The 25,513-nt window shown below is 44.9% G+C and overlaps 2 protein-coding genes and 2 long non-coding RNA genes across 7 annotated transcripts in view; 2 read left to right on the top strand and 2 right to left on the bottom strand.

Annotated features, from left to right (window-relative positions):
* Window positions 1–439: 439 nt before the first annotated feature.
* Window positions 440–1,543, top strand: CYREN (cell cycle regulator of NHEJ). The gene is made up of 2 exons (XM_048301146.1): window positions 440–709; window positions 1,044–1,543. The coding sequence occupies exons 1-2, from the start codon at window positions 440–442 to the stop codon at window positions 1,266–1,268; spliced, it is 495 nt and encodes a 164-aa protein (XP_048157103.1). The 3' UTR covers window positions 1,269–1,543.
* Window positions 1,544–2,750: 1,207 nt separating this feature from the next.
* TMEM140 (transmembrane protein 140) lies at window positions 2,751–4,958 on the bottom strand (the record flags this gene model as incomplete). Its single annotated transcript, XM_048300731.1, is given in 2 exon segments — window positions 2,751–4,371; window positions 4,374–4,958. Coding segments are annotated over 2 exon segments (642 nt in total), but the record flags the coding sequence as incomplete, so codon positions are not given.
* A 2-nt stretch (window positions 4,959–4,960) lies between these two features.
* On the bottom strand, window positions 4,961–7,123 carry LOC125324561. The gene is made up of 3 exons (XR_007203033.1): window positions 6,596–7,123; window positions 5,787–5,942; window positions 4,961–5,244 (listed from the first exon to the last, which is right to left on the bottom strand). It is a non-coding gene; the product is annotated as an uncharacterized LOC125324561 (long non-coding RNA).
* Window positions 7,124–7,140: 17 nt separating this feature from the next.
* Window positions 7,141–25,513, top strand: part of LOC125324562 — a 29,234-nt gene continuing 10,861 nt past the window's right edge. For 2 of the 4 annotated variants that reach the window (XR_007203035.1, XR_007203036.1), the window contains exon 1: window positions 20,831–21,005. This is a non-coding gene — a long non-coding RNA (uncharacterized LOC125324562). Of the gene's footprint in view, window positions 9,603–13,380; window positions 14,106–20,830; window positions 21,006–25,513 lie in introns of those variants that run through there. The other 2 variants (XR_007203034.1, XR_007203037.1) reach the window with 2 other exon arrangements.

The raw sequence follows: 25,513 nt of genomic DNA, 5'->3' as shown, positions 1-25,513 counted from the left end.
CGGCACGAGCCCCCGCCGCTCCGGCAGAGCGGTGCCGCCGCGGCTGCCCTGCAGGGGGGGCCTCAGGCTGCGGGCGCGCTCGGGGCCTCACAGCGCGGCCGTAACGGAGCGCTCGGGGCCGGCCCGGCCCGGCCCGGCCCGCCAGACTGCCCGGGGCCCGGCGGCTGGCACGTCTCGTTCCAAACGTGCCGTCTGCTCCGCAGCTGGCTCAGAGCTATGATGCTCCTTGACGGAACATCGAGGCATGCGCGGCCTCACTGGCTGCCTGCCTGCTTGCGTCGCCTCCCACCCCGCCTGATCAGACGCGGGGCTCTGTCGTGACGTGGGTTTTAGGGCGGCTTGGGGCTGCTTTTCCAGCTCCCCTGCACTCCGGCTGGGCGGGGAAGCAGCCGCGGCGTGACGGGCGGAAGGCGCCCCGGCGGCACCGCCCCGCTCGGGAATGGCGGCGGGCGCACGGCGGCGGCAGCTCCCGGCCTGGATGGGGGCGGCAGGGGACGAGCGGGCGGCGGCGGCGCCGTCCCCCGAGGCCGGGCGGCGGCGGGGCGCAGGTAGCGCCGCTGGGGCGGGGGAGCGGCTGGGGCGGCGGGCGGGCGGGAGAGCCCGGGCGCTGCCCGCGCTGAGCGTCCCCTGTGCGTTGCCCACGCCGGCGGCGCTGTACTGCATGAACGAGGCGGAGCTGGTGGAGGTGGCCCTGGCGGTCCTGGCCGAGGTGAGCCGGGACCTCCGGGGGTGGGGACGCGGCCCTGGCCGTACCCGAGCACGGCCGGGCAGCGGGGCGGAGGACGGGCGGGGAGCGCTGCTGCTCGCGTTTGCCTGGCGGCCTCTCTCTGTGAGGGGTTCGGGGGATGCTATCGGGTGCCGCATGGCTTTCCCGGTCCCCTCCTCTCTTTCCCAGCGGCTCTGCAGGGCCGAACCGCGACCTGGGGCCTGTGGAGGGGAGGCTCACGGGAATGTTGGGCTGCTCTCCTACTCCTTGGAGTGGTCCCGGGGTGAAGTCACGCACGGCCGGGGCTTGTTGTTTTCCCTCTGGTCAGAATCTGCAGAGCAAAGAAGGTGAAGAGAAGGGCCGGTCCAGGAGTGAAAAGGACCAGGAGCTCCCGGCAACACCAGACGAGGCTCCTGGAAGCACGGCCAACACGGATGGAGGCAGTGACCACAGTCTGGCACTTCCATCCCCTCCTGGTCCTGGTGCTGACGCTGAGAGGACAGGCGAGGAGGACTCTGAGGACGATGTCCTGAAATACGTCAGGGAGATATTTTTCAGCTAACATCTCCTCTCTGACTCCCCAGGAGCAGAGGGCACAATGGGGAGGGTGTCTCTTCCCACGGCCCGGAAAACGGTGGGAGGAGGGCCTGGAGGGGGCTGTGCATCCATCTACTGTGTTGGCCCTGTTTAGCTGGTAGGATACCCATGAAGGCCAGAGGGGGAAAGAGGAGGTACTCACTTCTCCCACTCTGCTAGGATTTGGCTCCAGATTCGGATGTGTTCGTTTCTGTTTCACATCTCAGAGCATAGACAGATTAAAGAGGACATTCGGGTTTCTGTGAGCGTCCCTTTGGTGAATCAGTGTTGGGACTGGAGGGGAGCAGGGAGGTGCTGGCCTGGAGTACCTTTGCTGGCAGAGCTACATCGTCATGGTTCAGCCTTGGGAGCTCCCTTGTCCTTGTGGTCCCTCTGTCACAGCTGCAGTGGGGCCTGGCAGGCTGTCTCCATTGGACCTGGTGCTGACTTTGCCACCAGACTCTAGCAGTCCTCCCACGGCTGAGGAAGACTGACAGGGGCCAGGACTGCCCTGAGGGAGCTGGTCCCATGGCAGCCTGCATGGGGGTCTAGGAAGGGATGAAGATGGCTCAGTATCCTCTTCCCAGTCCAAAAGGGAGATGAACAAACTGCATGAGGCCAGGTGTGAGAGCCTGTATTGAAATGAAGAATCAGTCAAACCAGCATCACCAGCCTCATCCCCACCAAGGCTGAAGCAAGAGGGAAAACTATAGGAGAAAGGTTCACGAAGGCTGTCTGCACTTCAGGCAGCTCTCTTGAAAGCTGTTTATTGCATAGGCGAAGTTACAGCATTTCAGGGAGTGGGTATCCAGAGCCAGCCCTACAGCTGCCAGCTCCAGCTGTAGGCACACGTGAAGCTGCTTTCTGTTCAAGTTACAAAGCATTATATACTTTTCTTTGCAGAGTATCTTAATACATAACAACCAATAAGCACCATACACAACACCTTTACATTTGCCTATAGCCTATCATAACTACTACCATCACCATATTATAGTCATTATTATCCAATCACAAGAGTAAGTAAGTTACAATTTAAGCTTACAATGGAAAATTCTCAGACCTCTTTTCTTCTTCCTACATCAACATTTCTTGTTTGCCTGCGATATCTCTCTTTTTGGTAAAGACATGTTTTCTATTTACTTATGCTCTTCTTGAGACTTATTTACTTGGTGAAAAACGTGTCTTTGTTTGTAGTCACATACTTTTGTCTTATTCCTAAAAATCTCCTTCCAGCTCATCTCCAACCTTTGCCTTCTCAGTTACTCATCGATCACTGTTTCAGCAAAACATTTTTTACTCTATATCAAAACTTGCTTCCATTTCTATCTCATCCCCAGTTTCTACTTGGCAGATCTTTCTGCCAAGCCTACATACCTGTGAAACTTTCTCACCAAACTTTCATCCTCCCCAACAGAAAACAGACCCTCATGTCCCTTGAAACAAATTCACTCAACAGCAAAGGATATCACTGTTAAGCAGGCATTCTTTATTTACGTAAGTGCTCCCGACCACTGGGTGAATTAATGCAGTTTTTATTTACAAGGCTGTTACATATTCATTACACAGACAAATCTCAGTAACAAAATGCCTATTTTGAAAAGTGATTATAAAAACCGGAGTCAACTATTTAAGCCTTTTCTGCCATCTAGTGTCGCTTAGGGTTTATTACAATCCTTTTGGTGGTCGTTTGGTAGTCTTCGTCACTTGTCCTTCAATTGCACTTTCTTAATTGGTGCATGCGCAGTCTGTTGTCTTGTTTTCAAACTACAAAACCAGTTCTTTCTGGTGTTATTTCCTTATCGTTCTAGATGGCTTACTTCACAGCTTCGAAGGTTGGTTGTTGATTGGCTGCTTATTTATTTTAAGCGATTTGTATCCTGTCTACTTACAAAGAAATTACCTACTTGGTTACATTTTCCTGAACATTTGTTAGTTACTAGTTAAACATAATCTACAGATCCTCTTATGTGGTGGGGCAAAAGGTCTTAAAAACATTTTGTTAGTTAATTAGATTTAACCACATATTATGAGATACTAGCAACTTACTTTCACCCTAAAGGGGATGGGGGCAAAGCAGGCATTTCTTTGTGCGAGGTTACAGAAATGCGGGGAGCACTGCTGTGTGCTGTCGTGCCATGGAGACCCCATCCAGTGCTCTGGGTACAATGGTCCAGCTGGGGCACTGCACCCCAGCAGCCCTGGCCCTGCGCCCTGAGCTTGCCCTTGCGCGGCATGTGCTGAGCTGGCTTTGTGGCAAGCTGTCCTCACACAGAATCATTGCTCCTGGAGTGTCAAAGGCTGTTGGAGTGCTGGGCTCAGCCCCATAATATTAGTGGGAACAAACCTGGAGCTCTGCACCAAAATCCTCTGCTTTCTCAAGGAAACCCTCAATTAGGGCTGTGTTCCTTGAGTTGTTAGGCTGCCTCCCTCCGTGTGCTCTGCTGCTGCTGGGGTGCATGTGGGGCACATCACCCTAATGAGCTAAGTCAGAGTCACTCTAGATATTATTCCAGCAGGTAAAGTACAAGTGCACCTCTGAGGGTGCCACTGCTGAGATGGCAGCGTGAAGCCACAGCTCCTCAAGTCACAATTACCTTGAAGGCATTTCTGGTTAGTCCAGGAGATGGAGAAGGAGCAGATTTTCTGGGCAGCTCCAAGAAAGAAAGCTTGTTTGCTTCTCTGTTTGCCTGTACTTAGACTAGGTGTGGGCAGAAGGCTGTGTCCACTGTATGCTGGTTCTGCTACCTTCACTGCTCTTTGGGTCAGGGCCAGAAATGCTGTCACTTTGATGCTGTGCCCCAAACTGAGGGGTGTCACATGCTGTTGTACCTGGGAAGCTTCCGTGCTTGTGCTGTGGCTGTTGGTGTCTGCTACTAGCTCGATGCAGGAGTGCTGCACACAGCAATGTGCCAGAGCATGGCTTGACATGAGCCTTTGGACTAGGGATCAAATTATTGCTAGGGAGTAAAGCTGTATTAGGATTACTATATTAAATCATGGTAACGATAGCTCTTGTATCTTCTTCACTGTCAAATCTTAGTGGGCAGGGCCTCCTCAGTTAAAGGGCTTTGACTCATATGTACCTGAGCTTGGCCCAGCCGAGGTACACAGTGGCAGTGAGAATCTGGAGCAGTAGCAGAGCCCAAGTCCCAAGCAGTGCCAGGAAGCCACCAGTGAAATCAGAGAGATTAATCCACTGCGAGGTTTGTAAAAGAAACATAGCCAGGCCTCCAGACAGGATTATAATCTTGCTGAAGGGTATGATGAGGATCATCTTCCATCCCTCTCTCTGTCCTGTGTAATGCATAAATAAAACATAAACGAGGTGGAACATGATGAAGACCAGGCAGCTATACACACAAACCCTGGCTAATGCCATTTGTAGTAGATTGATGCCCATCTCCTCTAGCTGTTCGTTCCCCAGGCACAGCAGCTCCCCAGCTGTGTCATTCCACAGGCAGAAGTTGTAAAAGCCAATGCGTTTGTCTGGGAGGTTTACCAGGTTTCCAAATTCCCACAGCAGTGCATAGGACATCAAGGCCAAGGTCCCAACAGTCTCCAATAAAGTCAGCACGTAGAACAGGTTCTCGGTACTCCTTGGTCACAGCAGAGCCATCATGGTGCCCACAAGTTTTCTTGCTACCAAGGTAAAAGCTGCCGTGGGGATGCCTGTTGCAAAACGTGAAGGGGGAACCCCTCAGTTGTTGCCTGTTATGGCACTCTTCCCAAGTTGGACTCTGAGCCTTATGGCTGGAGTTTAGGGATTCCCCTTGCGAATAGAACAGGAGTGTCCCTGTCTCACCTAGGACTCTGCTGCACATATGTTACTGGGCCAAGGGGGGTACATTTGGTGCATTTTTGGTCACAGCAAAGGTGGTTTAATGATGTCCCATGTTTGGACCAGTACTGAGAGGAGAGTATGACTCAGCCCCACACATGCCCTTTGCACCATGGTCTCCCTGGAAAAGAGGCATTTGTCGACAAACTGCAGTGCTGGGAGGAGAGCAGAACTGCTGTTGGGTAACAAGTAGGTTAAGAGCTATTCAGGGATAACGCCTTTCTTTCAGTTTTTATCAGACAAGGACATCCCTTGTTGATCTTTGGACTATTGAGTAAAAGAAGTGGGGGTTAAGAGCTATTCTGGGAAAATGCTTTCTTTCAGTTATAGTCAAAGACATCCCTTGTGATCTTTGGACTACTGAGTAAAATGCAGACATGACAGGATCTGAACTGCAGGGCTCCCCTTGCCTCCCTGCCCTTGTCCTATAGGTCTGGGAAACCCAGTGCCGTTGATACCACCCATTTCCAGCATCTGAACTCCACAAGCGCCTGAGGTCCTTGCATGCTTGTAGATCCCTGAGCACAGCAGGACTGAATACCTCTGCTACCCACTGAGGCTGGCAGACATGGTGCTCCTCTGTCTTGGTTGCTTGGGGACCAGTGCCCTACAGGCAGGTGCCCAGGTCAGAGAGGTACCCTGGAACCACCTGCAGCCACTCACCTTCCTCTGAGGCCCAGGGACATGGGTGCTACTGAGGCACACCTGTGATTGCCATCCACCTTGCTCCCGTCTCAGACTGGTTGACAAACCCAGCTCTGCTGCTCTCCCAGGAATGTGTACTGTCCTCAGTGCTGTCTTGCAGGCTTCTGCTTCACGCTGAAAAACAGGGAAGTGGCATCAGGAAAGGGTATCACTGGCTGCAGAGCCACATGGCATTGAAGCACTGTCCACCCAGGTCTGCAGAGAGGCATAAACACAGGACTCACAGACCTTGGCTTCAAGCTCAGCCCCAGGCTTGAGACTTCGCAAATAAATTTTTCTTCCCTTTGACAAGCATTATCTGTTGAGAATCATTTATCACTTTCCTTCAAGAAGTTCACATTGGCCCTGCTGTCCCCTTCCACTACCTATTGCCCAGTGATATATCATCCTTTAATCCTGTGTGGCCCATTTACTTAAGAATTAGACTCTGTCCCTTCCAACTCAGAATATTCTGTGAATCTGTGATACCCCGGATGTCCTCCTAGACCATCACCCAAAGCTGATTGTGAATTTGGTACAGCCTCTGAGTTTTTAGAGTGCCAGGAGAGACTCCACTCAATCTGTACTCAGCAGCTGGCGGCAGTACTGGTGACTAGAGACCTCTCAGCGTCCCCCTCCCACTCCTCTCCCTGGAAACTTGGAAGTGGAGCACCTCCGTTTAATGAGCACAAAGACGAAGCTTCTCAGTCCCAAACTTCTCGCAGGAGCAGCACACACACATACCATGGAAGGGGGGGGGGAGGGGTGTCACAGCATCAGACACCAACCTGAGCACTTCCCTGGTCACTTTCCCCTCACTTCTTGTAGTCTCCCTTGGAGGGCTTCTTCACAACAGGCTTCTGGAGAGACTGGAAGTTCACATGGAAGGTGCCCATTGTTCTGAATCTGCAATGAAGACACAAGCAACTAGGAAAATATCTATGCTTGGGCACAGAGAGTGCTGCAGAATGAGACCTCGAGCACGTGTAATTTCACCATGGTTTGTCTTGCTGCTGGTATTGCTCCTTAGTTTGTTTTACACATGGTCTTGTGTACCCAGGCACCCTCTCCCTGTTCCTCAAGGGCTCACGCCACTCACTGTTCTCCCTGCTGTCAGGCCTTGCAGTCCTCAAGAGGAAGAGCAAGCTGCACTTGGAGGGAGCTCTTGGCTGGCTGAAATCCCAGGTCTCCAGGGATTTCTGTTAGACCTCAGAGGTGTGACCACTTGGTTTGAAAGAAAGGTGTCTGCTAAGGAAGGCAGGAGCCTCCCTTGGAATGGAAGATGCAACCCCCTTTCCCTCCAAATTATTATAATTTTGAAATCAAGGGGTTTTCAGGCAAAGATATGGGAAATAGGAATAACAGTTCTTTACTAATATATATATATAAAACAAGGCAGGGAAAAAACTGATCTAAACTGACAGTCAGATACGACCTGACCCTATTAGTCAGGGTAGCGGTAGCAGTCCGATAAGGTGGTGGCTGCAGACCTCCTGAAGTGAATAGATGTGGTTCTGTTGAAGCAGTGATCCTGTGTAGAAAGATCTGGTCTCCCTCAGAAGGTCCAGTGGTAGGTATGTAGCTCTTGTCCTCTGGAAATCCAGTGGGAAAGGCTGCCTGTAGTCTTCAAAAATCCCAGTTTATATGCAGGATGAGATGCTTGGTTCCTCCCTCTGGGCGGAGCATCTCACAATGGAATGACTCATGAGATAAGGCGCTGGTGGGCCATTAACAGGACACAGTGTTGAGGGAGGAGGCAGGGAGCACTGCTCCACCTGGTTTTAACAGCTCATGAAGATGGTGATAGAATACATGCTTGTGGGCACATCTTGCATTGTAACTTAGGGCACCACTACAGCCCAGCCGACTCCTGGCCCTGCCCACCCACAAACCCTTGCTGCTGTATTTCTTTAGACTGGTTTCCTAAGGAAGGTAGGCTTCTAGAAACATGGCTTTTTGTTCAATCATCTCACTCCCTTGGCATCCATGAAATATAAAAGCAATTAAACATTGCCCTAGTTGCACATGTTAACTAGAGGGGGGATGGAGAATTAAATTCCTATCAGGTTTGTGGAAATATATGACAGGGATAGAGGACAACCCCCTCAGAGACCCTGTGTTGCTGTGTGATCTCTGCATATATGAGGACCTGGGGAAAGCCCATAGTACCTCTGCCCTCTCCTCTGTTTTGTGGCTTATGTGTGTAAGGACGTATTTTCCCAGTGATGTCCCTCTGTTCACTGCCACATTGCTGGCATCTTTGCCCTTCAGCCTCCTGCTGCTTCCCCAGCCCAGCCCAGCCCAGTAGGTAAATCCCTGTCCCTAGGTGTGACTGATAGGACCAGAAACATGCCTGGGATGGTCCCGTGCCAGCTGGATAGAGAACACATGACTGGCCTGGAGACAGTGAAGGCTGAGACCTGGCACAGTGCAGCCACAGATATGACATTTGTGAGCTCTGCAGCTCATCACTGAGGCAGGATTGGCAGCAGCCTGTCTGAGAAGCAAGGGTCAAACAGGAAAGAGCTCTCACCCAGTGTACAGCTTGGGTTTTTCCCAGACAGCTGCAGCCTCACTGCCTCTAAGGAGGTGTCTATGCCTTTGGATGGGAATCTCTGTGGCTCTTCCTCAAAGGTGCGAGAACCTGAACACAGCACAGCGAGCCCCAGCCTGGATTCAGCCTCCTTGTTCCTGGACTGGCATTGCTGGAAACACTGGGTTTCACCATAGGAGAGCTTTGTGTCTCAGCCTCCCCGGCAGAGAGAGGCCCCATGTGAATGGCTCAGGAGCTCCCTGAGGTCTTTGTGTGGGAAATAAGGCTCCAGGCACCTTCTGTGCTTTTGGGACTGCACAGCCCTTTCCTCTGCTGCTCGTAGGCAGGTGGGCAGCATTCCCAGGCTGGGGCTGTGCCTTCCTCCAGCAAGCTGCTGGCAGAGTGCCTGGGCAAAGGAGACAAGAAGGAACACAGCTCTGATACAGTGTCTGGCCTCTGTGCAGGGACGATTTCTGTGGAGCCATTGGATGCCGCTGCAGTGGGGCTGAGTGCAAAGGGACGAGGGAATGGGCATTTCCTTTTGCACTGAAGAGCGCCCCAGACAGCTTGACTTTCCTGCATCCCCTCTCCCTGGCTGCTGCGGGGAGACATGCTGTACATCACAAGAGTGATGGGAAAGTGTCGAGCTTTGCACGTGACACTTTTCCTTCACCACCTCTCTATCTCCCCACCCCAGCTATCCCGATCATCTTTCCCCCTCAGGCAGGCTTAGCTGCAGAGAAACCATGGCTGAAGAAAGACCACTGACAAGTGAAGGATTGCCGGTAAACAGAAATCAACCAGCAGCAAATGGAGCAGACTGTGCGGGAACTGCCCGCGAAGCGTTTTACAGCAGGGGAAGGACCCTCCAAGACATCTGCACCCTGCAACATCACTTCTTCTGGCAGTTCTCCCCAATGCCAGTGACATTAAAAAGGGGGGGGGGGGGGGGGGCGTGTCTCAGTGGAGGATACTGACAGGCTGCCCATTTGCGTGGGTGTGAAGCTGAAACACGCTGGAGAGGGCTGTGGTGCCGTTCTAGGTGCCGAGCGGGTTTCTGGCTCCTGCCGGTCCTGCGCTGGCACCACAGCCCCTGTTCTATCACGTGTGGATCGTTATCTGCTTTCTCTTTCGCTTCTGAGGGCAGCGCTCTTTCCCGATAGTCAGCTGAATACGAGCAAGAAAACAAACCAAGCCCAGCTGCGCAGTGTGAGCCGGGGTCAAGTTTGCGTTCCTTCTCCCTGCTGTGCAGAGCAGCACGAGTAAGTGACCGGGCTAAGCTCATCCATGACTTTTGTGCTATTCGAGTAGCTTGGGTGTCCATGAGGGCTTAGATAAATTTGTTTTGTTTTGTATGGGCACTTCTTTAGAGGTGACTGACCGTCCCAGCACCGACCCCGGTACCGCAGCACTGCCAGAGGTTGCTGACAACATGGCCCTTCTTGCACTTGGGACGCTGATCCCCTCCCTCTGCTTCCCAGACACAGCGTCGCCCAAGCTTCCCTCGCCCGCAGCCAACATGTTTATGCAGGCACAGTGCAAGGTGGCTGCTGCTCAAGGAAACCGCTGAAACCTTGAGTGATGTAAGGGGCAAAACTCTCCTTCCTTTAGTCGTCCTGGGCAGATCTGGAACTGTTTGTCCTACTAGCAGACTTGGGTATGGTACACGATATCTAGGAATGAATATCTGCAGCTGGGAAGCTGCCAAGACTGCAAAAACATTTAAAACATTTAAAAAGACATTCTTTATTAATCTCCTCTTTGGCAGGCAAGCTCTTACGCATCATAACACTGCAATATACTCAACTGTACCATACTTAAACTGTACTTGAACTCTACTTAACTGGACCTTCTATCCCACAGAAGACTATTACAGCTGTAATGATCTGTGCCCAGAGGCTGGGAGAAGGGGACACACACCCTTTTAACTTCATCTCCCTTCCATGCTATGAGTGACTGATGTGTCTTTTTTCTCAAGACTTGGATCTCCAGTGCCTTGGCTGATGTGACAGGCACAGCCCCCGCACTGACCGCATCTCCTCAAGTGTCCAAATCAGTGCTGTAGGCCAGGCCCCTGGGCTCTCTCTCAGCGTGACCTGACCCAGCAGATGTGTCTCACCAGCTGGACACGGGCCAGCTTAGCTGCAGCTGGCTTTAGTGCCGCACTGCAAATACCTCCCCTCACAGAACCACTGGGTGAGGTCCGTGGTCAACAGGTGAGATGAACCAGGTCTGACAGTGTATGGGGTGGTGTGTCCCTTGGACACAAAGAAGATTTACAACATTTTGAAGCTCCTTTTATTCTAAGCAAAGAGGTGCCTTATACAGTTGATACTGAATTTCATTAATAATATTTAACCTAATGAGCATGTTATTACAAATGCATGTACCCTACTGCCAATAGGGAAAATATTTTTTCACCTCTCTGGAATTTGCCTTGGGTTTATTTTTTCTTCAGTGAGATTGTAGTCAATCAGTAAATCATAGTGTAGTAAAGTGATGAAGACGGTTTAAATTGCAGAAAAATGAGCTCTTCCAAATTCTGAGACTGAGTGAAATCCCAGCCAAAGAACTCCATACTTATCTTTGTGGAACATACTCTTTACTGAGGTTTGAGATTATAAAAAAAAATGGCCTATTGGAGTTTAAAGGATTAAACAAACCTGTAATGTTTGCCTTTTTTCACTGGCTCAGGTACCTGAAATATCTTAGGGTAATTATCAGCACCTGAGCCTGTGAAACAGAGTAGTGTCTTGAGTTTCTAAAAAAGAACAGAAGCAGGAATGAATTATTACTACAAGTTCCAAAAGACTGGTTGACAAAAAGGCATTATCAGTCAGCCACTTTTGGGGCTGTTCAGGGAGTGTACACCAGGCTGGCACACGGGAATCTTGGTAAGAGTTCAATAACTAATGGGAAAACAGTGATCATGTAAAGGCTGGTATTTTTCTTTTGGTGACAAAATTGTTTATGTAAAGTTACAGTGGTTAAATTGAATTGTCATATATCAGTCTCTGGTCAGAAAAAGCCCAAATAGCCACAGCATATTCTTCCTGGGATGAAAAATATGGGTATTTCTGCTTTTATAACTTCTGTTCTTAGCAATGCTGTGAAAATATTCTCCTGATATTTTAGGTTTTTTTTTTCTGCAGAGAAAATAGTTTGTAACCATTTTGATTCATAGGGGAATATTACTGTTACAAGTTTAAAAAGCCCCAACAAACCAAACCAACAATTGCAAATAAACATGATAATCACAATGCCAGAAGGAGTACATGTAAGAAAGCTGTTCAAGAGTGAATTCCTTATGCTGTTCTTTTCAGTAAGTATTTATGAACCTGGATACAAACGTATCATACTGACAAGGGACCTTACTTCCTACTCACTATGGCTTGTTTATTTTTAGTCTGGGAACCTGGACAGCTGTGCTTTCTCAGCAGTATTAACTGCCACTGCTCTGTTTTTCATATGTTTGGGCTTCTGAAAAGAAAAATTGGCATAAAATGCAAAAAGCTTGAGAAATGCTGGTCTACCTATTGAACCAATGAAAGCATTGATAAAGCAATCAGCATTATAAAGTTTATGTACATAAAAAGAATATTACCCATCGAAACATCAATGTGACATTTTTCCCAAAACCAGTTTGCTTTCTCTAGGCAGCAGTAACAGTGCTCCTATTCTATGTCTTGGGGCCATATAATTTTCTGGGCCGAACATCAGCAAAGTGCCTGTGAGGGCTACGTACAGCTCCAGCATGAATTTCTGACAAGAATTCTACTGCAGTTGTGCTATTCCTTGCTATTCACCTTTTTTCAAATGCCTTTAACAACTTTGATCAAGATCAACAACAGAAATTTTGTTAAGTCTTTTGATATAATAAACTGAATTAGTCACTGAAGTAGATCCACATGGGAAAATGCACATAATCATGAGAGGAAGAGAATTAAGAAACTTCTTGAAGGAATTGTGATCCATTTGATAAAGTGTTGTTACTTGCTTTACACAGTAACAGAATCACCCTGACATGTTTTGCTTCTGGTACATACCCAGAAAAAGAACTTTAATTCATTAGATGAAAGATGTATGAGTGCAATCCCTACAATTTCATTGCATGAAAGATGTCTTTGCCTATATTTTAGCACAAAAATTACAGAACAGGACCTAGTGAAGCTCGACCTAATAGTTTTGCCATGTATACTGGTGTTTATAGGTCTTGGCAAGCACAGCCTTACAGGATCAGGCTCTTTGGTGGCCAAAATGGTGTTCAGTCCTGAACATCTCCTCCTTTACGAAGTTTTCCCTTTTTCTGTTGTTTATTTACTGTATTTATGTCACAAACAGGAAGCAACATTTTACAGGAACTATTATTGTTGTCTAAATTTCATCCCCAAGCTCTCCAAAAGTCATTCACTCACAAGAGTTTGCTTTCCGTATTTATGGGAAACCTCTTGAGTAACAGTATGTCAATCACAGGCAAAAAAACAAACACCAAGTAAACAAGGAGAAAAACATGCTTCAACCCTTTTTTTTTCCTCAGCAAAACAAATAAATAAAGGTTACAGGAAAATAAAATGTCTCACTGTCCTCCTGTGAAATCACTCTTTTAAATCTGAGGCTGCATTTGTCTATGAGCTTAGGTATAGGCAATGGGCCCTTAGTGCCAGTGTGATGACTTTTCAGAGTGTGTGAGGAGAACACAACTCCTGAACAGTCTGAACTGTGTGTTGCAAAGTATGACTGACACCAAAGTACATGGGCGTGATACTTCTTGCGTAACGCCGGTGCCCTCCCCATCCTGACCCTATGACTGCTTGCTCAGCTGTACTGCAGAAGCTGACAGGTGGAAAGCCACCTTCTTTGGAACAAAAACTGCCTTCAGATGATTGGGGTTAAGCTACAGGGAAAATGAATACTACTGGTCTGCACTTCTCATTTGACCTAATCCTCTGATGATGCATCAAGGTCATAGAACCATCACAGAATCATAGAGTGGTCAGGGTTGGAAGAGACATTAAAGATCATCTGGTTCCAACCCCCCTGCCATGGGCAGGGACATCTTCCACTAGGCCAGGTTGCTCAAAGTCCCATCCAACCTGCCTTGAACATTTCCAGGGACAAAGCATCGACAGCTTCTCTGACCAGCCTGTTCTGGTGAGTCTTCACCCTCATAGTGAAGAATTTTTTCCTTATATCTAATCTAAATTTATACATGTGTCTTTTTGCTTCTTTGCATTTCAGTACCAGTTGTGAAGCTCAGATCTTGATTTCTGTACTCTGGACGGCTTAAATTTAATGAGATAGATCCAACCCATTAATGTTTCCCCCCCAAAAAATGTACAAAAGATTTATTCCCTAATAAATGACCACATTACGGGCACAGCTCTTCATAACACACAATGCCCACCTCTCTTAAATCACCTGCACATCTGATCTCCAAGTCATCCACAGTCTGTACAGGAGGAGCTGATCTTGTTTAATAGGTGTATTGTTTGGTCAGCATGCAGATCCTGAACTTAACCACTTTGGCTAAAAGGAATCAGAATAGTGCCTTCCATGGTTAATGAAATAAGGTTTACACAAAACCAAATAGTACACCTTATATTGTGTCTAGATTGATCTGCAAAATGTAAGGCTGCAAAAAAAAAGCATATTGATTTAAATGATGCAATAGACCAAACTCTGTATCAACACAGTTTTTCTCTCCTCAGGAAGGCCACCTGGAGTAGGTACAGAGCTTTGCTTCTTCCAATGAACTGCCTGTTAAGGTTTGACTAAAAAATTTGTGTGCAATCTTTTAAAAATTGTTAAATTAAGTAGTGTGACTCTTAAAAGTCTAATTTTAGTAACATTTCTAACATTTACTGTGGCATTCTTTATGAGATACAGAGAACATATAATAAATTGTGGCATATCTGAATAGTTCTAAGTGACCTGGAATTCCAGTTTAACACATCAGAATTCAGGACCTTGGAATTCACCCTGGCTTGTTGTTTCACTACCTTCTTATGTTCCTTCAGGCAGAGATAATAATAAGAAACACCACAAATTTAATGTATTGCTTAAAGAAAGGCATTATCAACTTTATTATTGCTATAAACCTATAGACTGTTATGTTTTTCAGAGCTGGACTAATGAGGCAGGGAAAAAGGCCTAGGGGAAACTTCCTTCACCTGCTTGTTGTTTACACCGTAAACACACATTGGGAAAATGTAAAATAAACATTGGGAAAACGTAAAATACACATTGGGAAAATACTGTCCTATGGACTCCAAGTCCTTCATGTTGAAATGGGTGTTTTGTCTGCAGCCTGAAGCATCAGTCTCCTGTAAGTTAGGGATCTACAGGCCAAAACATTCATTTGAAAGAACACAAACATTATTTAAAACAGGCTGTAACAAGATGAAAAACATTAAATATACTAATTCTGACACTGACTTTCTGCACAAGAGTCTTTTTTTTTTGTTAATTTTTTATAGAAGTAAAACTGGGGGGATTTGGTTTACCAGTTGAAGGTTTAGTTTAATACCAGAAGATTTAATTTTATATCCAGTGTATCAATGCCTTTGTGAGTGGAAGTCTGCATAAGAAATCAAAGCCATTTGTAGCAAAACATACAAACATACAAAGATTGCCAAGCAAAACTTGGCAATCTTTGCTGTTAAAAGGACATCTGGGATCTATTCTGAACCTAACTTCATTCTGGAAAGTGGTTGTATGCCAGAAAAGAAGAAAATGAAAGAAATAGGGAGTTTGATAAGTAGATTTTTTCAGAAGACATGGGGAGAAATATGCTGAAATGTTTTAAAGAAAATTCTTCTATTTTGAAGATATTACCAGAAAGGAGAAAATATATTAAAGAAAACCTGCACAATACTGAAGAACAAAATAAACCACTCTGAAAAGAAACTTAACCTAAACAAAGCAGTCAGAAAGACTTGGGTGCAGTGCAAAGATGTAAGCAATACCAAAATAATAAGGGACATAGAGACATCAAACTAACAAAGATATAGTGGAAAGGAGAATAGGGTATTCTAAAGGGAAAGAAAATGAGATTACCTTTTGACCATGTTTTGGGTATACCAGAGAGAAGGGGAACATTTCATCATGATAGATCTGTATCTGAAGTACAGCTCCTGGCCTGTTAAACAGCAGTGGTGATTTCCCACAATCACACCATCTGGATTCAACATTGGTACCACTTTCAAGACAATATCGTCTCTCAGGAGTTGAGCTTTGCCTGAGTCACCAAGAATAAAATCCATAAAGCCCTTCATTATCCAGGAATTGTTAGTTTCTCCTGGATGCACCCTCACTATCAGTATTGCAGCCTTCTGCTCAGTGCCCTTGCCACTTTTGGAGGGGGGTAGTGATGGTGATAGTTAAAATATACACCGTATTTCACAGTGAACAGCATGAGATGTGAATCTTGCAGAATTTGGACAGCACTGGACCTTTAGAGATGGTCATCAGGTACTCCTGCAGGTTCTTGCAGGTGTAATAATAGTAGTGGACAAAGTAGCAGGTGTCTTGGAACTGGAACACCCAAGTGAGTGAGAAATAATGATGTCTGTCTTGCCCCACACTGTTTTGGTAGTACTTGATTAATTTCCAGTCCTCTACCAGCCATTTCTCATGCTGTTCCTTAGCACTGGTTTCTGAGTACAACAGTGGCCACAAGCCATATTTGTACAGGCTGTTTACTTGGCAAAGTTGACAGTAATGAAGCACTACAGCATCCCTGCCTGCGTATGGCTTGCTTGGAAGTAGTACCACTGTGTGTCTGCTTGTGTGGAGGTCGGTGTGGGGTCAGCCAGTACTCAAACACAGCATTAGCAGGCAGAGAGCAGGCAGTGTGATGCTGGTTAGCACTGTAGTATGAGGTAGTGTCAAATAATGTGCACTGCCATGAAAAAGCACCCTACAGTGAATCAGGTGCAAATCTGATTCACACTGTTATAAATCAAAGTCTAAGCAACTGCTGGGAAAAGATGCCTAATCTCACCAAACATGTCAGTAATGCAACTGGTATCTTGATTAGAACTTCTGGTAATAACTAGAGCTTCTAAAAGCATTCTCCACACTATGCTTTAAAAGGAGGTGCTTAAGAAATGTCTTGAGTTTTTGTACATGATTACCACCTAGAGAACACATTTAGTGCTAAGCAAGCACTCATGTTCTACTGCAGCTTGATGCTTGCTATCTCAGGAATTGCTAACTGCATGCCTGTCATTCCTCAGGAGCAGGAGGGTCAACTGGCCACACTTAAAGGCATCAGTTTTCTTCTCCCTGGTTGGAAAGTTTCATTAATGAAGCCTGAAAACCAGAATACTACAACACCCCCTTTGCTGAAGAGCTGTACAGGCTGAAATAAAAATCACTTCCAGTTGCCTGTGCACGAAGTTCAAGTCAGTAATAAAAAATATGGAAAGTTGAATTTTTAAAGAACAGCAACTAAAAGACTGTAAGAGAAATCCCTGTCCTTGTTTACAAAAAGGCAGGGAGCTGGGATTCAGAGTGTTCCTCCACATCTTGTCCCTTGCAATAAATTAGTGTGTCCAGTTGCAAAGGACAGAGGTTCCTTCCTGCACAGCAGTTACCAGTTTTCCTGGGTAGCAAGTCTAGCAACCTACTTGTGAGAGGTAATATGCCCATACTGCAGAAGTAGCTAATTTCTGAATAAACTTACCTCAAAGAGTACCAGTGCTTTTCTGTCTATTGCAAACCTTGACTAACTGTGTTGGCCTCAAGAAAGGTACCAGATCCCTTTCAGTTTTGTTCTTCTGAACATTTTGTGGCCACAACTAGTTATCCTAGGATTGCAAAATTATTATAATCCTTTCTTATCCATGTAAAAGTATCCCAGGACCAAAATCAACAACTGCCAGAAGTTCCAAGTTCATCCAAGGCAACTGGATCAACTTAGCAAACACAGGAAAGAATGAATAACTCTGATACTCAACCAGCAACAATAGAATAAGGCAACTAACTTCCTTCAGCTCTGTCCAATGAATCCTTGCCAGACAGAGAAGCCTGTATTCAAGAACTGATCCAGTCTGAGCAGGTTCTGTTTATAAAACAAAATATTCTTCCAACACTGACTTCAGTGTTGATATTGCAGTTACACATCTCTCATTTTTCACTTACTTTTTTGGCTCTTATCTTTCTTTGTTCGTATGTTCTCAACAAACTAATTTTAAGCTGGTTCATATTGTTTTTCACTGAGAACAATGGCTTGAGCTGATCTGGGCTTCTGAGACAAGTAACAGTACAAACAGAACTTAAAGATGATGAGGCAGATATGTAACTGTGTAACTAATTTCTTTCCCCGCCCACAGGAAAATAATTTATTTCCAAGTGCTCTTTAAAATAACATAGAAAATCATATTGATTCATCAAGCTTTGAATGATATTTGTAAAGGAGATCACAGCAAGTACTTCATGTATCTACATCTGACAGCAAGATTTCTTAGGCTGTTCCCACCATCTCCTAGATAAATCAGTTCTAAATAAAAACTCCTTTTTCAGGAGTTTGCTATGGCAGCACTGACTCCAAACCTGTTGTAGTGTACAATGATTCAGGGGTAGGGTGCATCCACTCTGGAAAAGGTAGCAGAATAAGGGCACAGATGTCTCAGTCCCACCTCTATGCATTTCAAATTTTTTTATTATTTCTGAATTGCAATTTGTTGTATACATAAAGCACACAAACTGCCTTAGTTTTCACTATCTCAGAATAGGCTTGCACTAGGACTTCTGTACAGACTGCATAAAAGCAGTTATTTATTAGCTGACATTTATATTTAACCCTGTATCCCTGAAATACAGTGTTGACATTGCTAATAACAGGACATGAGATTTACACTGAATCTGTAAGACCTCAGGACTAAAGTCTGAACTTTATCTGCCTGCAGCTTTGTTTCACTTAGTTTAGCTGTGATAGCAATTTCTCTAATTGACATGTGTGGCTAACTTAGTTTATTTTGTTTGCCTTTGTGTGGTACGAACACAGGCTTATACAGACAGCAGCAAGGAGGTGTTCTGTGTAGGAATGCAGGCCTACAGCTGGACAAACCATGTTTTAGGGGTAACAAAGAGACATCTGAAGCTGGTGGGGGGTTACTTGCTTGTCAGCCAGGAATTCTTCAAAGCTGGGAAAAGCCACTTGAATGATAGGCAGAGAAAAGGCTTTGGAAAAAATCTATTAATTGGATGATTGGGACTGCTGGTACTGTGCACTGACTGCAACATTGCTCAGAGTTAATTACTTGTCATAGGATCATAGATATGAAAGGATCCGCTTTCAAAGCATTCCCCATCCTTCCTACTATCTGCTCATATCAGGCCAAAAGATAGAAGTTTGTTTTCATGCAAATTTGTATTTGCTTTGGGTCTGAATCAGATAGCAGCAGCAGTAGCACTTATTTTTTACTAGAAAAAAAATTCTCATTGCTTTAGGCCTGATTTCTAGATTTAATTCTCTTCACAACGGACAAAAACCCATAATAAACAAAAGATCTTCATCTGAAGGATCTGGTTTCAAGTGTAGATGACATCATATATGAGAAGTAAAGGAATTAAACACAAAACTGATGAACCCATTTTTAAACTGTAGTGGATACCTAACTCTAAGGGATGGCTGGCTCAGTAACTGGTGGTTAAGGGTGAGCTGCAAGGTGAGACTGAGATAAATACTCAGCTAGGTCAAGAACCATTAAGTATGAGTAGACCAACCTCCAATTTTGTTCAGAGCTTCACAGTAATGTGATCATTAATGTATTTTCCCTTATCTTTTCTTCCACCCTGAGGTTCTACCAGGAAAATGTAAGGGAATAATTGACAGGGTCTTAATATGTAAGAACAGTGCCGACTGTCTTGTGTCACAAATTAGCTGGGGGTGGTCTTCATCCTAAGCTAATTACATTTAAATACTAAAATAAAATTGAAAGTTGATAGTAGGATAGCTTGATTTTGTTTATTTTCAGAGAGAAGAGCTACCTCTTTTGGTCTATTTTATGGCCTGCAGAAGAATTAAGCCTAATGTCCATAATCATGTACTCCGTCATTATCCCATGCCTGGATAGTGTGCTCATGCCCCTGTATAACTGAGACAGGGTGCTTTTCAGCTGTTTGAGGAGGCATGAGCAGGAAAATCTGGTGGGTTATACCATGAAGGCCCAACAGAAAGGTCAATTTGTGCAGGAGTTAAGGAATAACTGTGGTGTTGGAGGTCACAGCGATCTAAGCAAACTGGCTGGACTCTTCCAGCTTCCTCTTTTGTCCATGAAGATATATACTCGTGAGGAACCATCCAAAACACCGAATTTTGTATCTGCTTGGGTTTGCTCTCTGGAAGAGCTGCTTTTCCTCCACTGGTTATAGAGGCACCAATGGTGAGTTCCTTGGCTAACACGGGAGTCCAAGTTGGTTATGTGTGAATATACATGGCCAGGATTTCTCTGAATTGCAGGCAGGCATGACAGTCCAGCCCCCTGGACCTTGGCCAAAGCAAGTCACGAAGGGGATATGTGGCTACAGAAGGGACTGTAGGTGGTAAGCGTGTTCTCTACTGAGCAGAGGAGGGGTAACTCAAACCTGCCCTTTAGAGTGCTCAACGTGTTCCTGTGTGCTTTTGATCATGGGTGTAACAGAACACCTACGAGCTCCACAAATAGTCTCTCCAGGGCTAAACAGTCATGGGGGTTCTGCTGTTCACTGCCACAAGACGAATGCCATGGCCTCTCTACCAGCAATGTTTGTTATGGTTGCATCAGTCTGTAGATGACACGAGGGACTGACCATTGGTTCTTCATACAGGTGGAAAAGTTGTTTCCTCCCTGTCATTATCACACTCCACATGCGGTTATACAACCCCCTCTAGGGTCAGACTCTGCACCTTCAGCACTGGAAAGCAACAGATGTGTTTCTCTCCATAGTGAAGGTGGCCCTGAGAGGCAAGCAGGTGTGGAACATCTGTGCCATGCTACTAAAATGTTCGAGATAAATTATGTCTCTGAGAAAAAAATACTCAAACCATAATGCTCCCCTACTTAAAATGAACTAAAATTGTGTGTTTAATATAACTATATTTACAGTACTACTGTGTGCTGCAAGAAAACCATTGTAATATGAGCAAATAGTGGGGAAAAATCCTGAAAAAGCCTTAAAATGTTTTGCAGGATAAAAATTAATATTAAATGATCAATATCCTGTGATTTCCAGAATTACTTTTTTCTTTTCCCAAAATGCCGGTCAAATGATCAGGTTTACTTCCCTTGTATAAACATTAATTTCTGTAATCTAACCACAAACCAAATAAACTCAGTCATATGCTCATATTGCAATTATCCAATTTTATTTCTATCATCATGATACTAAAAAATCATCATCTCAATTGGAATCATGTGTAAGGTGCAGTGTTTTGCTAAGAGTCTACCCTTCTTCTAGAGAGGTGAAAAGGAGAGGCAGAGATGACAGAGATAGGAAACAGGAATGACTTTTCCCAGAGTTTGGAGTGGAAGAACTGCCAATGAAAACTATATCATAAATCTGTCCTGTCCACTGGGCAGCATTATCCCTTACATGAGCTCTAAAGTTTGCTGCTGACAGGGGAAACTTCACAGCCTAAACTTTAGCCTGGGATCTCCAGGAAACTTTGGGTACCTCTGGTGAGAATTTTTGTATTATTTCTTGGGAAGAAATGCTTATGTTGGTAGCAGCTTGATTTAAAATGTTTTCTTTAAGCTTTATGTTGAAAACTGTTTCTCTCTCTAAGTCTTAATTTGTTTCTGAGTGAATCAAGGGTGGCAGGAGTTTAGGGTGAATGCACTAAAGCTTTGTTTGATACTAAAGATATTGTTCTTCATGAGCTATTTATTTGTTTTTAAAGGATCTGTGTTATATTTCCTTATAAGAGTTTTATTTGCTTTTGCAAAATGAAGTGATAGGTGCTATTTTCAGATCCTTGTGTAAACTTTATGAAAAATGGTTTTGGCACGTTTTTCTTTAATTTTATCCATTTTACAGTGTCACAGTACACATAAAGTGCTTTGGGTTTGCTACTTCTTTCCCTAAGAATCATTCATTTCTAGTAGAACAGCTAAAAGAACAGGGGAAAACAGAATTGGCTTTTAAAAAGGTCGGGTGCTGTTGCCAACAGAGAGAACAAGAATGGCCACAAGATGGTAGCAGTCTGTCAGGGAAGGGCAGGAGATGGCTCTGAGCTTCCCTTCTTGATCCAGGGAGGCAAGTGCTTCCTGTGTGCCTTGTATACCTTAGGGTGGAACATTTGCGGTGTACAAGCAGAGCTATTTCAGAACTGTGTTTTGAATTATTTCGCTCTGAGGTAATCTCGTGTGAGGTAAAGCAATGAAGAGTAGCACCATAGGCTGGTGCGACATGACTCAAAGAAGGGTGCCAAGTGCAAATCCATTTTAAAATTGCCGGTGTAAGCTGACATCTGGGATTGTGTGCTGCTGTGAGGCCTTGGCTGGCTCGTTCAGTCCTCCTTTTTGGGCTGTCCTCATGGCATCCAGAATGGCACAGCCCCAGGCTGCAAAGTGTTGACCTGCCATAGACTCCTTCTGCCCTCTTTGATCTGTTCAGAGCAATATAAGGGGTTAAATTCATACCGCTCGGCTTTGTGAGAGATCGGGTGTCATCCACTCTCCCCTGGCTGACATAAACTTCATGTTAATAGGAAAAGACAGTGAAAACTCCATCCTGTGCCCTGTCTGATTTGACAGAAATGCTGTCATATGCCCACACGTGATCAAGATTAAACTTTTGCAGCATACTGATCTGTCAGTGTGCAAACCCCTATTAATTGCACAAACACACAGTTTTGGGGGGAAAAAACCAAAGTTTTTTCTTCTGCTGCTTCTGCTGTAAGATAAAAGAGAAAGGGAGCTGCTGACAGATTGCTGAGGCAGAGAACTGCAGGGATCATTTTGGGTTGCAATTACCAGAAAAGATACAAGAGATTGTTCTGTAAACCATTTCACTGTGAATTCTGGCAGAATTTCATCCTTTTTTCATGCATGGAATTTAGGGGAAGGTGCGTGAGGGCTGACAACACTAATCTATCTTGTGTCTGTCCTACGTCGTGCTTGAGTGAGGTTATTGTGTGTCAGCACGACTTAATATAAAAGCAACATTCAATTTACAACATTACAAAGTTAATTTAACTCTGCAGGGAAGACGAGCCCTGCATTTCTTGTTGCATTTCTATGTACAAATGCTGGTTGTGCTGCAAATAAGAGCAGTTTCATTTGGGCATGGCACTCAGATGTGAATGCTCAAACACCTTCCAGCATGCAGTTTAAATATGTCAAAGCCAGCAAAACAGTATCAGTATTTGTATTGAGCTAACTTTCATGGCCATCTGCTTACTGAGAGCCATAACAAACCGTCTGAACTGCCTTTTCTTCCATGAAGTCCATCTTTTGTGCAAATTTTTCTCCTCAGTGCTAATGATTTAAATACCTATTCATTACTCAGTAAGACTCTGTCCCTGGAGGCAAAGAAGGAGTCTAAATGTCACTTTATGTTGCAATAATGAAGACTTGGTTTGTGTGAGGTGCCTTTCGCCCAGTGCAAACATGCACACATGCTTTAAATTTCTCTGGGTTTCTATAGGACTATTCTTAGCAGCACAGTGAAACGTGCTAATGTTAAACATGCTACAGAGAAGGTTCAAAATAAATCATGTCTTGAATTGACCTGATTCCTTTCTTTGCTGTTTTCCTTTGGCTATAATATAGCTTACGAAAAGATAAAATGCTGCACTGAAAGTTTGTTTCAGTTTGTTCCTCTCTGATGCAACCATTGACACGTTTTCCTATTTCTGACTTAATTTCCATGTTTTGCTTTGATTGCACAAGTCTCAGAGGTGCATCCTCCATTTTACAGAAAGCAAACTGTTTAAGAATATATGTATTCCAGATACTTCTAGCTAAATAAAAATAATATACTCTCTGGATACTTACACGACTGACTTACTTAAGGGATTTAGTAAATCTCTATGAATTTTTACAGGTATTTGAGAAGCTCCATGTCAGGCAAGCTCCATTAAATCCAGTTATTTCTACTTTGTTCTTTTCTGCTCTTTGCAGACATTTTATTCACTCGGGCCGTCTCACAGCGTGACATCCCTAGCAGCCAATACTGATCTTGTGTCTGTGCTTAGGTTTCTTCTTTTTTTTTTCCAGCTCCAACTTTAATAAGCCTCCTGGGCTTTCTTTGAAGATTTCATTTGCAAGTGCAAAGAAACCCTTGTGTATTAAAAGTCTTCTATGTGGATTAAAAATATTTTAAAAGACTTTATTTTAAAGACTAAACATAATAGTTCTTGAAGATATGTGGAGCTGGGTACTTGACACACACCTGAACTCAAGCCTGCTGTACAGAAAAAGTAAAAAAAAATTTAAAATACTTTTCTGCTTTCTTCAACAAGTTGCTTTGAGCCTGTCTTAATGTTTAAATTCCTTTCTCTGTTTACTGAGCTATAAAGGAGGTCTGTAAATATGTTTCTTCCCTATTTTCCTCCAAATGTTCTGGTTCTTGTATATATAAAAAAGTTTCCTCACATACTTGGGGAATAATTCTAATATTTTTCTTTGTAACTTCCATCTGTTTTAAAGTCTAGGCTGAAGTTCTTGAGACATGTTGAAACAACGTGAGATCCCCTGAAAGGAAATCTGAAATGTCATGGTATGAACCTGGCCTTGCAATGCCAGAAAGTTTGCAAGCAACAATAAATGCCTTTTTCTGAGGCAACCCTGTTTTAACACAAATGCTTGCCCATATCATGTTACTGTAGTCCAGCACAATCCCTTGAGAGAAATGGGCAGTGCTGAGAAACTTTTGGAAATGGTTGGGGAAAAAAGGAGTCACAGAAAATGGGCAGTGACCACATATGGATCTTACTGCTCCTGCACATGATCTCCAGGGATCAGGAGTGTCTTTTTGTTATATGGTTGGGCAGTGCTTAGCACAGCAAAGCTTTGAACCCTGCTAAAGGTTTTTGGATGTTATGGCAATGCCAGTAAATATTGTGCTATTTAACCAACAGTTATTGTAGTACTTTCAGATTTTGTTTTGTTCCCACAGGTTTTATTTTTATCCATATTCCTCAGCTATGTGTTGGTGACAGTGACTATCACTGTCATTGTTTTGCCAGGATTGGTCCTCACTGCATTCCAGTCTACTTTATTTTTGGATTCTGAGTATGGCACTGACCTCTAATCACATGCAAATGCCCATGTCTGAGCTAGACACCTTAGGGTTTTTCCCTTGTTCATAAAGAGTTAATCAGTGTTGCTGAGACTAGAGCACAACTCATCTCATGCTGAAGCAGATGCCTGTGTTTGGTTAGATGAATACGTCTTTCAGCTCCAGTGGTTTTGTTGACTAGATCCTCCTTGGCAGTCATGCTGTAGGTACCTAAAGCCAGGAGAGATGAATCCCATCCTTGGAGACCTGTACCATGCTGCCTGTGTAACCAAATATAGGAAGATGATGTGTGAAGGGGGCTCAATCCAACCCCCATCAGAGGGCTGGGGGCTGCAGGGGCTGTCCCTCCACCCAGCAAAGCGGCTCCTCTAGATTTTTACTGTTCTGTGAATCTGTCATAACCATGTCCACAGAGATGGTCACATCTAGGGCAGAACTTGAGCTCCAGATAATAATTTCTCTCCCTTTTTCCCTCTGCCACATTTTCCCTCCCTGCCCTGTCCTCCCCTTCCCTTTGGCTAATCCCTGCTGCTGTTGCCCGTGCCATGCTTGTGTCCACACGGTCTTCTACCCAGACTACCAGTTTTCTACTGGTTTCACTGATTTTTCACAGGACATTTTTCACTTGTCTTTTTCTAACTTCAGGGGCAGCAGAAGTAAGAGAAATTCCTTCCTCAGCTTCTGAAAGAGCTTAGAACATAAGGGCCAGCCCCAAGGTTTCACAACACTCTTGTTGTGTTTCGACTATCTTCCGACAGTGAACCCTAGGGAAGGATTCAGGGCAAGCCCACAGTGGTGCTTCCAGCCTTCAGAGGTCTGACTCAAAACCTTTCTAAATCAGAGAGATTACCTTGGGGTCTAAGTACATGAACAAGAACAAGGTAGGGACGTGGCAGTCTGTCTAGGGCTGATGTGTCTAATCCCTTCTCCTTCCTCCTCACTC

Source organism: Corvus hawaiiensis, chromosome 4 (assembly GCF_020740725.1).
Source record: "Corvus hawaiiensis isolate bCorHaw1 chromosome 4, bCorHaw1.pri.cur, whole genome shotgun sequence".
NCBI lineage: Eukaryota > Metazoa > Chordata > Aves > Passeriformes > Corvidae > Corvus > Corvus hawaiiensis.
This window is presented reverse-complemented; position numbering and strand designations above follow the sequence as displayed.

Bases quoted from the DNA above. Each gene is read 5' to 3' on its own strand.
- CYREN (XM_048301146.1), top strand. From the start codon at position 440: ATGGCGGCGGGCGCACGGCGGCGGCAGCTCCCGGCCTGGATGGGGGCG. The intron at 710-1,043 runs GTGAGCCGGGAC...CAGAATCTGCAG, and splicing joins CCCTGGCGGTCCTGGCCGAG to AGCAAAGAAGGTGAAGAGAA.